The sequence below is a fragment of the Chaetodon auriga genome, chromosome 8 (assembly GCF_051107435.1).
Source record: "Chaetodon auriga isolate fChaAug3 chromosome 8, fChaAug3.hap1, whole genome shotgun sequence".
NCBI lineage: Eukaryota > Metazoa > Chordata > Actinopteri > Chaetodontiformes > Chaetodontidae > Chaetodon > Chaetodon auriga.
This window is the reverse complement of record NC_135081.1, coordinates 11,415,516-11,431,244: the sequence shown is the minus strand read 5'-3', so window position 1 is coordinate 11,431,244 and position 15,729 is coordinate 11,415,516. Positions and strand designations below refer to the sequence as shown.

The following is a 15,729-nucleotide window of genomic DNA, read 5'->3' as shown; positions in this document are numbered from 1 at the left end:
GCATTCATTTAATATTTATTGACATCTGAGAAGACCATCCCTGCCCGTCTCTCTGCCTGTCTGCCTGTCCAGCTGTGTCTCTGCCTGGCAGTCCTGCTGGCCAGCTTAAAGGGAAGCCACTGCTGAGCTGGAAATCAGAGAATCAATTTGTTCCACGCTAAAGCAAAAGGTCAGGATCAAAGAGGAGAGGCGGGGAGTTCTGGTGGAGTTTGTAGAGAATAAGAGAAAAACAGAATGTGTGCGAGGGAGAGAGACAGAGAAAATGACAGGGGACAAAGTTAGTGAGAGAGGGGATAAGGAAACGAGGAAGGCAGGAAGGGGGAGAGATGGGTGATTTGAAAAACAAAGACAGGGTCAGCAGAGACATTCAGGTGTGGACAAGATGGAGTAAATGGGATGTGGCAAGGGCAAAATAAGTAGGAAGAAGACTGGGTCACAAGGGGGAGAGGGAATAAGGTCAAAAACAAACAACACAGTAAGAGAAGGGAAAACAGAGGTGATCATCAGGCGAAGTTTCAGTGAACACAATCCAATAGTAGAACAGCATTCAGTGAGTTGATGCATTTAAATGTCACAAATCTGATATCCACAGACTGCACCAGCAGGAAGGCTGACTAAGCAGGTGTGTGTGTGTGTGTGTGTGTGTGTGTGTGTGTGTGTGTGTGTGTGTGTGAGAGAGAGAGAGAGATGCTATGCCATATTAATAAAAGATTTTGTGTACAGAGTATACAGCTCTGCACCTTTCTGCTGTGTGTGTAGAACTAATCATTCCTTGAAAAAAAAAAAAAGAAGCAAATACTGCAATTAATTAGGCAAGCAAGGCAGAAGAAAGGCTTGCCTTAGAGAGGCAGAATAGTTTTAAAAATTCATTTATCTAAACTTGGTGTGACTTTATCGTTTGCTGATGCAAGAACCAGACTTGAAAATAATATGTTCTACTGAACACACTGAGCACAGTATTAGATAAAAAAGAGCAAGTTATGATTTTAAAATAACTCATTTGATGTCCACTCACACACATCAACAAAACTCTTCTTTCACACTACCACAGCTGACCTAAATTGCCAGATAATAATTGATGTTCTTTGATATGATCTTTATCCCACTCAGGACTGGCTTCATGAACAAGCTGTCTGTCTGGGGAGATCCACTTTGGGGTTTGTACTAAAATCTAATTAAATTCAAACTGGCCCTGGGAACTTGAGATGCACTCAAGTTTACCATTTTCATTTTTGTATGCTCAGGATCAATAGAAAAAGGCTTAATTCTCTGTCTGTCTGTCTGTCTGTCTGTCTGTCTAATTTCTGGGCCTCTTCTATAGCCTTCACGTCAGCAAACTGTTGCTGCCAAAATGAGGGAATATGAATAAATCCTTCTCATATCAGAGACAGTTTGTGCCATTTATGTAGCCTGGGGTTTTCTGCAGAAACAACAACCCTCCTCCTCCGCCATTAAGTGTTCCTTATTCATCAGGGTGGAAGAATGGGAGGCCATAGACTTTGCCCAGGGAGTGTGTGTGCAAGTGTGTCTGTTCTGTGTTTGTTGGGGTGACGGTGACAGGTACATCACAAAGTGTGCATTTGAAGCGGGAAATTTAAGAGGCTATATTTTGAACTCAACAAAAGAAGAACTTCACGTGATATTTTTTAAATTCTATTTTAGTCTCACATACTGTCTACAGACAGCATTGTTTCATCTTTCTGCTGCACAAAAACAACCACCGTGCTAGATCGACTACACTGCACTTTACCTTCAGGGGTAAGACCTCCTTGTTGATGGAGAAGAAGGAGGCCATAGCTTTTGTCCAGGATGCAAGGCCGGCCACGTTGCCACACACCCTCTTGGCTGTTTCAATGTTGTAGTCGGGCATGTCAAAATAAGGCTGCAGCAGCTCCACCATTTCCTCATTAATGGTGTCTTTAGGGAATTGCTAAAAGGGAGTGAGACAGAGGGAGAGGAATGAAGAGGAATGAAACATGGGGGGGGGGGGGATTCAAATGAACAAAAACTAGACTTATTGCAGTCAGTATGCAAAGAATACAAATATGTACTCCACATGTAACTCATAAATAAGCATTCTGCATCTGTTATTGAAAGAGGAATGTAAAACTATATAAAATGGAAAATGCTAAGTGGAGGTGTGGTGACAGAGTAAATCAAAGACAAGCTGAGGCAAATCTTAAAAAGTGGTGGATTATTGTCGATTCAAATGCGAGGAGTGAAATCCAATCCTGATCTAATTATGCCGCTTTGACTTCAAACTACTACAAATTGTACAAAATAATACTTTGGCACAAACCTGTATTTCTGAACTTTTTTCTCCCACTTTTCTCTGTTCTTCTTCTTGTTGTTACAAACAGTAAATTAGCCTGATTATGAAGTACTTTGTGATGATTGATGATGGCTGAGACTCCATGGCAGCCAGCAGGTAGCTATAACTACAAGCAGCTAACCTTATCCATTAAAAAGTGAGTATAAGACAAGTGAGCAGAAAAAGTATGTAATTCACTGATTAGTCGAGCAGCAGGCAGTGATTCCGCTGCCTAATGACGCACTTAAGCAACACTTGTAGCATCTTAAAGCAGGATATATTTTAAAATTAAGATATTACTTACTAATTAATCAATCTATAATTTAGATTTTTCCTGAAAGAATTTCATCCTGGTAAATACTCACCAACATAAGCTTACGGGCTCATGCTTTTTCTGATTTCATTTTACAGCATGAGAGACTGCAGCTTATACTTTATATGGTAGAGCAGAGAATCAGCCTTTCTATGTGATGAGGAGCTGGGTCTGCTCCTTCAGTAACGCATGTACAACGATTTTACCTTCATGTTTAATATGTTAAATAACTCTGAGGTCTACCTAGGATATCTCCCCAAACATGTGGTTTAGGGTAAGCCATCTGCAGCATCTACACCTCACCTCAATCTTAACTGTATAAATTTGACATTAGCGCGTACCTGCAGGCTGCCCAGGAAGTTTCCAGCTGTCATGAGTTTTAGGGACTCCTGCCAGGATGGTGTGTTGCAGTTCTTCTCCGGGTCGATCTTCACCGTATTGACCCGCCTCTGGAAGAGCAGCAGCACGCAGTCCATGATCCGCATGATGAGGTGGGGGGGGCGACCGAGTGTTCGTACGGTGGCAATGTCCGATGGTTTGATTGTCTGAGCGGGTGCAGAGAAAAGAAATATGAGGGAGGAGAATCTGGACTGTTTCTGAATGTTTTCATCAGTCATGTTGTTAAGTGCATTTTACAGCAGTCTATTACCAATAAAACATGGAAAGAAATTACACATGCCTTTTTTATATTAATACATATTTAATCTTTCACGATAAAACAAATTGTCAGGATGCCATTTAAGGTGCAAAGTTGTTATATAGCTCTTGGTTTTATGTTGTAATTACTCTTTGTGCCCATCTGTACGCATGGGAGGACAGGAAATGAGTGTGTGGGGGGGCTGAATAGAGAAAGAGGATTTTCATAAGAAAACATATTGGAAGTACACAGGATACTCTATACGGCGAGTGGAAGGACAATTAGCTGAGATAAAAACAAAGAATAAAGCACTTTGTTTTTCATTTGGCTTACATCTTTTTATGACATATAAAGGAAATTGTACACAATGCTGCCGTCTGAGGATATAAAGCAGAGGAACTGTGAGGGGAGAATACAACCAGAGGCACTGGAGAGGAGAGATAGAGGGAAATAAAGAGAGCATGGAGACTGTGTGTATAAACTCCAACAGAATGAGGAGGAGTTCTGCAGAGAAGCACAGAGAATTATTTTCAACGGATTGATTAAAATGAGAGACAGCAGGAGAGTGAAGAAAATGTCCCACTGAGAGTTGTTTGGCTGCTTCATCGGGCAGGGGCCTGTCTCATCTCCTCTCCCTTTTGCACTTTTTTTTGTTTCTGCTCTCTCCTCCCAGCTCCATTTCCTCATATCCGTTCTCTCCTCCCTGCTCTATTTCCACTGCCTTTTATAAGCCCGAGCATAGTGTGAATCCCCCACCAGAGAGTCAGCCAGCAGACAGCCTGGTTTATCTTCTTCTATCAACTCCTCGTCACTCCTCTCCACTCAGCTGCTTTTTTATGAAGATGTCTCAATAGGGTAACCTCCAATTCACTATTTGAACCTACTTGAAACTGCTTAAACCTGGCAGTGGTTTCATACAATCAGTAAATGAAGAACCTTCCTGCTGTTCATGTGCTGTACTTGCAATAACAACAAATACAAGACCATGATCGAGAGCAATCCAAACTGCTCAAATAATAAATATGTGATAAAAATGTACGCTTATCAACCCAGAAGGAACATTAAAGGGTTTCCTCTTCTGTTTGGAAATGTGAAGTTTCCATCCATAGCAGGAAGATGAAAATTCTAATCAGGGACCTGCCATTGTGGATCTGTATACAACCATCTACCCAGGAGGACAGCTTTAATTACAATGCAGCCCCAGCCCCCAGAGCGCCATGCTAACTTTAGACACACCACGATGGGATGACTGGAGGCAAAACCTTCATGCAGCTACACACAGCAAGTCACAAAGTGCTCTAAGTGGCACCCTGAAGCAACATAAAAGTGAGGGAGCAAGAAAAATGCAGGTATGTGAGACACTAAGCCACACAGAGGAGCACAATAAACCAATCCAACACACAGTTTACTGACAATTTGCCTAACGCCCCGGCTTTATTTAAGGCTTACTTGTGTTTAGACAAACAGTATACAGGGGAAGCAGAGGACGTCAGGAGGAGCAGCATGATACACAAGACTCGAATGAATCATTGCCAGGAGGAAAGGAACATAAAAATACAACCACACAGGGTTGGGCGACATGACAGTACATACAGTACCATGTGATGGCAGAAATGTGTTCACTGGTAGAGATTTGGCAATACCATCTCCACTGTGGGAGCTATCCCTTACACCATATTTACGCTATACCCAGGTGCCAGCCCTCCTATTACCAAACAATCTTTCCAGTAAGTGAGAACATATCCAGAGCATTTCCAGTAAATGAGAACTGGTCACATGTGCTGTATGTGTGAAAGGGCAACTCTGAACAATGTCTGGACTTTCCCTGGCAGTGCTTACATATTCAAAATAAATGTATTATTTATTATTGCCATTACAACTGCCATCCAGCAAGAGCATGCAGTGCTTTGTAGACAAACTGTATTTTAAATTCAACTCTTAAAGGAGCCGTTTAGTAACATGATGGGGTAATTGTTAGTAACAGCATTCCTGACCAGCTGAGTCCAGCAAATATACAGAGGTGAGAAGATACTGTACATACTGGTAGAAATATTTTGTGTGGCTTCATCATTCCTTAACTGATAGCTTTACTTCCATCATGTGTGGAGTCAAATCTGTAAACCTGGGGGCCATTTATTCTACATTTCTGTCCCATACCTGCAGCGCTGCCTCTGCTTCCTGAAGTGCTGGTCGGGCAGCTTCAAGTTTCTCCTCAGCGATGGCTTTATCAGCAGAGATGCTGTCCACAATGGCCTGGGCCTTGTCTTTCACTTTCTGCACCTCGACCTTCACTCGCTCTGCTGCCTGGGCCTTTACTGTCACCTCCTTCAATACCTGTGTATGCACAATTCATAAACATGGCCATGAATCAATCAACTTTCATCCCTTCATTAAAATCAACCAAACAAAAACAAGTGGTAACCTCATGTTTATTTAGATATCACACTGCTGCATACAATTTTAATGTCACTTTAACATATGAGGCATACAGCAATGTGGACATGGACATGAATGATGATCAACTGGTAAACTGGGATTAAACCACTGCTACTACTACATGCACTACATACACAGCTATAGGACGCATAAATACACGCCAAGAGATCATCAAATATTTTAAAACAAATTCCAACAATGAAAAGGAACATCCCCCTCTATTCACTCTCTATTCAATTTCTAATTATTAGCAAAAGTGACTAATGCAGTCATGCACTTATTAATTCATTCATCCTGAGGCACACCATTAATTTCACTGCTGTTCGTGCTCATCCACATGCCTTCACATACACCTATAGAAAAAAATGATGAACCATGAACAAATATTCATAACCAGAAGATATACAGGCACCTAATCTCTCTCTCTCTCTCTCTCACACACACACACATGCAAAAACTGCTGTTTCAATCCAAAATATCAACTTGATCAACTTGATTTATTTGGACTAATTGAAAAGGTCAGTGAAATTTTAAATCAACTAAAAAAGCCAACTGTTGGAAAGTCTAGAGTATCACTAGAGACACTCACTGAACCTAAAGACATACGCATGCACGCACACACACAAACCTACCATATCAGCCTTGTCATTGGCAATCTGTAGCTCCTTCTCTTTCACCTCCAGCTCCTTACTGAGTGCTGCTACAGACTCTGATGCCTCCTTCAGCTTCTGGAGACCAGTGTTCATCCTAAACAAGACAAGTAGTAAAATATAATCAGTTAAGCTGCATACCTTGCACCTTGCTGCTGTGTGCAAGACTATCTGAGAGGCATCTGCACATCTACACCTGGGGTCCTGTTTGTTGTAAATATCTGCACACTTTCAAGATGAACAACATGACATGCTGTCAGAATCGTGGTCCACTGGGCACCAGTGGGGGAAAATACTTGTATATTATTTAACAGCAACACAGCTTTTCACCCTTGGTCTGCTTGTAGCGTGTGCCTGATCAAAATTCTAAATGTCAAGACATCACTTCAACAGACTACAATAAATCTTTAGAGGCTTGGGGACATCTGATAAGCAGACATGAGCTGAAAATCTGGAAAAAAAAAAGGAGCACAGAAATGTTTTTGGTCTGAGATGTGTGTGGTTTTTTAATGCTGTATTCTCACAAAGTGACTCAGAAACGATGGTTCTGGATTAGCCCCTTTGTTGACAGCTTACTTCAATTGATGGCATCCTGATTATCCATCGCTGTCGGTGCCATAAAGGAGTCACTAATTACTGAGTAAGAATGGATTCAATCTGTGACACAGTTCTTTCCAAATCTACCTGTGAAAATCACTGCTATTTTTTAGGAAATGTGCTAATCACCCCTAATCATTTATGCCTCACTAAGGGGCCACTCACAGCGACTAAGAGGATGACTAGACTACAGATTTAAGATTCAACATCTTTATTAATCTATTAGCATTTATGAAACACAAGACTGACACAAGCCCACTTAGCTAACTGTTAGAGATGTAGATAACATGCAGTATGTGATGCAAATGAGGTATTGACTCTAAAGTGGAGTGAAAGCCATCTTGTCTCTTGTCATCATTCTACAAAGGCTATAAAGTGCTACAGTATAACATGGTAATTACAAGTATAACAAATACTTTGCTTAATCCTTAAGTGTGTTTACCTGTTGGCCAGGGTCTGGACCTCAGACCTCTTCTCCTTATAGATGGTCTTATAGCCCTGAATGAAGGACAGGTATGACTTGGGTGTGACGTGGGTGGACCGTCGGTACCTAGATTTGAATCAGACTACATTAGGTTCACTGAACATCATATTAAAAAGTAAGAAAATCATTAGCACAATGTTTTAAACTTAGATCCACATATAGCAGAAACTTTATTTACTTAGTCATACTTAATATGCTATATTTAAAGAAATACCCTGGCGGCCACATAGTTAGGATGCTGACCACAAACAGCAATGTCCCAGTATTTATTAAACTGAAAGCTAACAAAGGCAGATGAATGCCTTTGAGAGGCAGTATGCTGAATAAAATACCTCTGGAAGTAGTCCACACACTTCTCTGCAACGCCATCCTGGAAGGAACCCATGCACTGGACCACTTCACTTTTAACCTGAGGTGAGCAGTCGATGTCATAGACTGACAGGAAGTGCTCTGAAACTGAATGACAGACAGCAGAATTGAGTGGAGAAAAACACAGGGAGCAGAGAGAGCACATTGGTTACATAAACCAGATAGTCAATATGTAATCAGAAATCTATTCAAGCTTCTTTACTGCTCAATACTCTGACATGCTCATTGATTACTTTCCTGGCAGGAATAATAGCTTTATGGATTATTGGTTACCTGTTCTACTACAACATTTGTGTCTGTCATGTGTCATTCTTCTGACTAAACAAAATATGGAATGGACATTAAGCAGCAGAAAGAAAGAGCAGGAGATAGTTGGAAAACACTGTCATTTTCACAATTCATTTCCTCAAAGCAAACTGACATGCTGCGACAAAACGAGCTGCATTTTACAGCACTGACAAAATAACAGCAGCCACTCGAAATGGAGGATTGAGCACAGGCAGATATACATTTTAGGAAACAACTGCTACCATCAGTTCATATTAATATAAAATTAAAATCATCTACCTGCAACAAGAGCATCTTTTGGCCACCTACTGAACCAGTCCATGGTGCAGCCAGATATCAGTGCCGGGAACTTTAACGCCCGGTTGCGAAACTTTTCCCCAACAGGCGAGAAGCACAGAACGACGTGGAGATTATGTCGGACACGTGACATGAAGTATTCATACAGGTTTTCATTGGTCGGTGGTCGCCTGGGAAACTCTCGTTTCATAACAGGGATGAGATCGCTCAGGATCTCGTCAATCTCATCACGAGCAAATAAGTTGGACACCTGAGGTTAGAAACACACAAAACACACACAGCCATTCATGTCAGATTTTATTATGTACCCATCTTTATCATCTTTTGGACATGTTGAACCTATTGTCTTCTAAATTGGCACAGACACCGCCCAGCATCCCCACGCTGCAGCAATCTGAAACTCTTCATTCTGGGATAACACACCGACTTTGTCCAGGTTTGACTTAAGGGGACTGTGGTACTGCCTCCTTTCACATTGCTTTTAGCACCTTTTCACTGAATCCCTCGTTACTGAGAGACAGGGAGCAAGGAAAGACAGGAGAGAGCAGGAGAGTGTTTTGGGGCGGCATCAGGTGTTGTGGTTAGAAGCACCATGTCTCCAACATCTGCTGGGTTACTCTCACATAAACAACAGGCTCACACTAACAGCTCGTCCTTCCTTTATCTATTTCTCATCTCTGTCACTGTCTCTCACACACAGTCATACTAACACTTCTGCAACACAAACTCCTCTCTCTCTCTCCAACACACACAAACAAGGCACACACACACACACACTTCCCGCCTGCACACAAACAACATCCAGATACAAACTCTCCCCTGGTCCCTACTTCTATTTACCTCCTCCTGGTAAAGCAGCTGCTGCATAAATTGTTATTTAGGAAGGTGGGAGAGGAGCAGGCGGAGGAGATGGTGGATAGGGATGATACCATGATGAGGCAGAGGAGGAGCAGATGGAAATAGAGAAGAATAGAGGAAGAAAAAATGAGGAAATGCGTACATAACAAGAAGTGAACAAAAAAGGAGGGAAAACAGGTTGAAAATTAGGAGATGAAGGAAAATTTCTCTCTTCGAGGACCATCTAAGTGTAAAGGAAAACATTTAGTAGTACATTAAATGTAGCCAATTTTCCTGCATTTTATATCATGTACTTTTCTGGAGATGGGAATTTGTACAAGAAAGCAGAAATGAATGCAGTATATTGCTTTAATTAATTTGGCTGTTGCTCAAAGCACAAGTTAAGAATTAGTCTCAAGTCTAGCAGTGTCAGTTGTCGGAAGGCGATGCAGGTGTTGTACAATTAACTTTGGCAACAGGAAATTCAAAGGAGAACTACACAAACAAACTCGCAGAGAAAAAAAGGAAAAGTAAGGGAAAGATCAATTTCGGTCAGATTAGATTTATGTAATATTGAAGGAAGGAAATGCAAAGAACTTGTTTACTATTCAAGGGCATGTGGAAAAATGAGAAAACATGTCTCTTAAAGTGCTGGCCGCTCATCATTGTGATGGCCATGCTGCACATCACTGTGGCTGATGTCATAGCACACAAGCCGAAGGGGAGGAGGCTGGTGATGTGTGCATCAGCTAATGGATGTGCAACACAGGGCTGGTTTGGTGCACAGCAACAGTTATATTAAAGATTTCTTTTAAAAGAAAAAAAAACCAAAACACTTTCTCCCCTCTTGTAAATCAGCCTATGTAGGGCTGGTTATAAATGATTCCTTAATACTAGTAGGTTATTATCATTCAAAAAAACACTTGTGTTGCATCTAACATTCTTTTCACATACTGAAAGACCTCCTGCGGTTTCTTTCGATGCTCTTTGCTTATGCTTAAGATGCTGTTATAAAAACAGGCCTTGTTTTCTCAGCTTGTTGTCCCTACATGACATAAACATCCAAGCAGAGCAAGCTGGGAGAGAGTGGGTAAAGAGCACCAAGACTCCCATGTCAGCACAGAGGCAGCAGTAGGAGCAGCAGCCTGATGGAGTGCGGGCAAGATACTGTATCTAATTTAAATAGCTTGACATTAGGTGTGCATAAAATAATAATTAGTTGGTCCTATCGGCTTAAACCAGGCAGAGTTTCCTCAACAATCTTGCATTACTCAGTACTCTTTCAGCTTTTCCATCTTCCCATTCACGAGTCCCTTTTTCTTCTATTGTGACGGCATCTTTGGTGATGAGGTCATTGCTGTGGTGTTTTGTTTCACTTGTCCTTGAATATGAATCAAGAGAGTTATGAGGAAAGACAGAGGAGAGAAAGGAGCTAAAGATGAAGAAAAACGAAGGCAGGAGGAGAACAGATTGGAAGAGCAAGCAAGGAGGAGAAAGGATTATCTGAAGAGGAGGTGTAAAGGAAATATGGATGAGAAGGAGGAGGCTTAGAGGCACATGAATGAGCAGGAGAAAAAGGGTGATAAACAGGACAACAATGAAGAGTGGGACTACAGAGTACAGATGGAGGAGGAGGAAAGGAAAGAAACAAGGGAAAGTGGAGAGACAGGGGGAAAACCAGACAATGAGAGGGAGAGGGAAAGGATAAGTGGGAACACAGAGGGATGACAGATGAAAGAGGAGTGTGTGTGTGAAGGAAAAGATCAGGGATCAGTAAAAGAAGAGGAGGAGAAGGGGAAAACAGCGAGGATAGTAAGTTAGACTGCAGAAAAAAGTGCTTTGGAAATGCTTTATTTGGCCCATTTTCACAGTAGCCACTGGTTCCAGCAGAATGGATGATTCTGGGACTGCAGCTAAGAAATGTGCAAACACTGGCGCTTGACTTTGAGACTACCTGCTGCTGGCACAGAGTAATACAGGAAAAAAGCCATCCTGCAGCTGTATGGCAGAGTGCTGCACTACAGAGAAACCTCGCTGTATCTGTCCCCTCTGTCGGTTACAGCTTCAATTCATTACATCCAAATCAATGAGAAAATAATTGTGGAATGATAGCGTATTGACAGGGCAAATGCAATTTGCTTTTTAAATTGATTGAATTGAGATAAACTTCACTGCTCACAACCAAGATGAAGACGGCGTGGTTTTCTCCTGTCTCTGTCTGTGCCGTCGCTGCCTTGGCATCACTGCCTTGGCCAGCTGTCAGTTTCAGCAGTAACAACAAAAGTATAATTGAAGCTTTTGCACTGGACAAACTAGACGATGCCAATGTAAGTATCTGACGCAGTGCTGCAGCTTTGTGTATCCGCAGTAGGCTTTCCTCATAATTAAGTGTTTGTGTTGGTCATCAAAACTGCCATAAAAGCCCAAATGTGCCAGCATGTTCATTAAAACATAATAAATCAGAAAAACACATTAGCGTGAAGGGAGAAACAGATAAGCCATATTTTTCTTCTGAGCACCAGTCATATTCTGGTATTTAGCCAATGATAGGAGCCCGACTCCAAACATCTCTGGTAAATTACACTCATAAGCAAGACTTAAATATAAAAATATTTGGGAATGTATGTGTATGTGGTGTGCACTGTTTAATTCTCAGAATAAAACTGTTGCATTATGTGAGGTCATAGCAGTGAAATGTTTTATTCTATGCATTACTCTAAGAGTTGCTCTGTCTGTGCTTATTAGTCCTCATTATCATTAACAGTTAGTGATGACTGGCCCACCATCCATGTCTAAAACTGATGATGAATATGAATGAATTTCATTTTTGAGCAAGATTAAGGTTTAACTTGTTCCAAATCCTGAAGCCACACTGTTTTATGTCCCACTTAATAAAGGTGTAGTAGTATTAGTCAGACCCTGAGCTGCCCGACCTGTTGGATCAGCCCCAGCTCTGTGTCCCTGACCACCTAATTAAACAGTAAAACAGTTACTCAGGCTTCTTCCTGTCTCCAGCTGCAGAACATCTTGAAAATCAAGGATGTACTCTGACACCAAGCTTAAAAAACATAATCTTTTATACATAAAGCTGCTCATGTAATTGAATTCCAAGAGAGTTTCAGGCCAGCTACATCAACTGCTTTTAAATTTCTTGTTATATGTCTTTCACACATTCACCAGGTTGACATTAAAGTTTATATCACTATGAGCATCCATGCATGTGTGTCTCTCCATGTGTGAGCTCCTGACCTCTCCAGATGACAGGACGTTGTTCATGTACTCCAGGAAGGACTCGTCTTTGATCTCGTTGTCAGTAAAGATGAAGCTGACGCCTCTGCCATGTTGGCCAGCTGTTCTGTACAAACCCTTCAGGTCATCCATCAGGTTGGCTGTGTTGTATGAGCTGGCAAAGAACAGAATGCATACAATAAATATGCACTTAATACCTTTTTAATGTCTCTGCTATTGTCAGACCCAAAAAAATGACAGAGAGAAAGAGATAAAAGGGAAAACGGTGTGTGTGTTTGTGAGTATATACAGTATAACTGAATAAATTTGACAACATGACTGATGCTGTCTGAGTTAGGAATGATGGACTGTTTGAACTCAGGGCACCATCACAGTGTGCGATTGTAAATCACTTTGTTTTATTCTGACAGCAGCAGCATCCCTGTGGGAGGCACAATTCAGCGCATGTTTAAATATACAGCATGAAGTATACAGCTCCAAGATGAACTTTAAGATCATTTCACCAGAAATCTCCAAATCATCTGTGATTAAATCATTTTGAACAGTAATCTGCCAATCTGGCTTTGGTTATGGATATACTGTACAATGTCTTGCGATGAAAAACTGAATCAGACGCAGCCTCACAACAGAGCTGTGTGTATGTGTCAATGTGTGTGCAAACACTGAAAGGTGTCATTTGGATTTCCAAGATGCTTTTATTAGTTGAAGTGGTGAAAAAAGGGGAAAAAAAAGGTGTGAACAGACAAATAGATTTCTGGCTTGAAAGGTGGTGAAGAAGCAAGCAGTGTCCCAGTTGCTTGTTTTCAAAAGGCCCTCCATCTTTATTTGTGTGTTTGTGGGTGAACTTGAAAGTGAGATGAGAAATAAGAGTGTGTGAAAGTGAAAGATTAATGGGTGGAATTAATCGCATAAAAACATGGGTGAGGAACTGAATGCATAAAAGAAATCGAGCAACATAGTAACAGAGTAAGGGTGGCAGAGTTTAAAGAGGTAGTTTACATGAAGGCAATGGGAAAGTTTTGGTTGCAGAGTCAAACTGAGTTTGTATGAGAAGAGAGAGAGACATAACTGTACTGGATGAGCATGTAAAAGGCAGCTGTCTGTGTGGAAAGAGAAGATAAAGAAGAAAGAATAAAACAAATCAAGGTGCCTGTTCTCCAGAGAGTGCAGTGAAGAAAGCAAGAGGAGAAACACAAGGCTCATTCATATTAATACCAGACACTAAAATCTGTTACGCACAGAGTAGTCGGGAAATATGACAGCGACAAATGCTCATGGGGACTGAGGGAGGAAAACATTTGACAGGTTGGGAGAGCCAGAGAAAGGCCAGCGTGAGACACAGAACAATGAGTCAGGGAAAGCGGAGGACAAAACAAGCAGAGAAAACTGACAGGGGGACTTTTTCTTCTTCTGATGAATCACCTGCACGAAAAACAAGTCTCACAGGAGACAATGATATCGTTTCACAGATGAGACGAGGGGCCAAAGCTGCAAACGTATTATACAATAAATACCAATCAGATTCCATTTCTTTCACAACGTATTCCGTCCCGGCGATTAATTAATTCTGATTGCTGCTCCTGAAAGATGAATGATGAATCTTTCTCAAATGTCAGAGCAGAATATTTAAACTCTGTAGATAAGAAATCAAAAGCACCATACTGGTTTTAAAGGGTGGATCTGTTTTGCTTTCTACGGTGATTTCTATGGTTCGCCACTTTGTGAACACATGATTGCATGAAGGACATTACCACATGGGCTCAGGAACACTTCTTCAAACTGTTCTTTGTAAACAAAGGTCATTTGGAAATGCATGCATTCTGTTTTTATTTATGTTTTATACAGTGTCACAACTCTTTGGGAACCAGGGTTTTAATTCAAAAAGGAATCATACTGAGCTTGCAAGCTAGCTAGTTCCTAATGCATAATGTGAATAGGAAATGGATGGTATTGTATGTTACAGGATACTTGTATTACTGTGATACGTGACAGCCTTACCATTAGCTTTGCAAAGTCTGAGCTTATAGTTTAGTCAGGAAACATCTACTCAAGAATTTTTTGCAAATACAGTGTATGTTGTAGATACAATCAATATTCAATAAACCATGATTGTAAATGATGATCTTTGACTAAACACATTTCCAGAACACAATGAGCTGAAAACTGTATTTGATATTATCATCAGGTTATAATCGAGATCAGACAGGTCGAAATTATGGCTACGGTTAGAGTGTATGGATAAGGAATGACTGCTGTGTGTGTGTGTTGTATGTAAGCATTACCGTGTGAGAGTTATCTGGAAGATCTTGTACCCAGCGATGAATGAGGCCAGTCTGGTCAGGCTCTGTTTGCCTGAGCCCCCAACACCCACCAATAAAGCATTACCTCCAGGTGTCCGGATGATCCTCGACACCTACACAAACAAAACCACACGTACACACAAAACTTGGGTAAATACAGGATTGTGTGTGTGTGCGACAAGTAGGAAAAAGATGGGATGGGGAAAAAACAAGCGAGGCAGATTTTGTTAATGCAAGGAAGCAAGCATGCAAGCATTTCCATGAATTAAGCTGTACTAAAGAACAACCTGGAAAATATTTTGGGCTTGAAAGCTGTCTTTCTAATATCACTATTTCTTTATTTTAATCCCAGTAGTTTGGCTAAACTTTAGAGTACCTTGACCAGGTGAATCATAGCATCCTGAAAGAAGACCATGTCCATGCCTGTACCCCTGATGCTTTCATTGTAATGGCTCAGGAACATGTTCAGACGGTCCTTTAAACTCTCAAACGACTCCATAGGCTCGTACACCTTGGGCAAATCGAAGTCTGAATCTTCTGGCTCTTCCCCTGTGAGGAAAGAACAGTTCACATTGAAATGATCACAACACATTAGCAAAGTTAAATCAGCACAAGAACACTGTTGAAACGTTCCAGTGCTGTGTCTTTGAGATTGATTGGTACCTGTAGCCTCAGGTGCATCTCGTAGAAAGTCCACAAAGTATCTGTCTAGCCCGTAGTCCACTATGTTCCTGTGCTCCTCGCCGAGCTCCTCCTCTACCAGTTTTGCCAAAGCCTGGTCAAACCACTCAACGTCCTCAGGCATGGTAAATCTGTCAGCTACCACTCGTTTGCACTCGTGCTTCCACAGTGCCAGCAGCACCTGGAAATTACGGTTTATTTAATTATTGCTGTCATTCAAGTCCACCAGTACAAGCCAGCAGGACAGGTGAGTGTTGCTAATGGATTAGCTAATTCAGCT

At 41.3% G+C, this 15,729-nt stretch overlaps 1 protein-coding gene across 4 annotated transcripts in view; it reads right to left on the bottom strand.

Annotated features, from left to right (window-relative positions):
* dnah5 (dynein, axonemal, heavy chain 5) overlaps window positions 1-15,729 on the bottom strand; it is an 85,395-nt gene that overhangs the window by 28,454 nt on the left and 41,212 nt on the right. For all 4 annotated transcript variants that reach the window (XM_076738283.1, XM_076738284.1, XM_076738286.1 and 1 more), the window contains 11 exons: window positions 15,432-15,630; window positions 15,145-15,317; window positions 14,751-14,881; window positions 12,469-12,622; window positions 8,365-8,632; window positions 7,761-7,884; window positions 7,387-7,494; window positions 6,330-6,444; window positions 5,419-5,595; window positions 2,966-3,169; window positions 1,751-1,930 (listed from right to left, as the gene is read on the bottom strand). In XM_076738283.1, coding sequence (XP_076594398.1) covers window positions 1,751-1,930; window positions 2,966-3,169; window positions 5,419-5,595; window positions 6,330-6,444; window positions 7,387-7,494; window positions 7,761-7,884; window positions 8,365-8,632; window positions 12,469-12,622; window positions 14,751-14,881; window positions 15,145-15,317; window positions 15,432-15,630 — 1,833 coding nt within the window. The remainder of the gene's footprint in view (window positions 1-1,750; window positions 1,931-2,965; window positions 3,170-5,418; window positions 5,596-6,329; window positions 6,445-7,386; window positions 7,495-7,760; window positions 7,885-8,364; window positions 8,633-12,468; window positions 12,623-14,750; window positions 14,882-15,144; window positions 15,318-15,431; window positions 15,631-15,729) is intronic.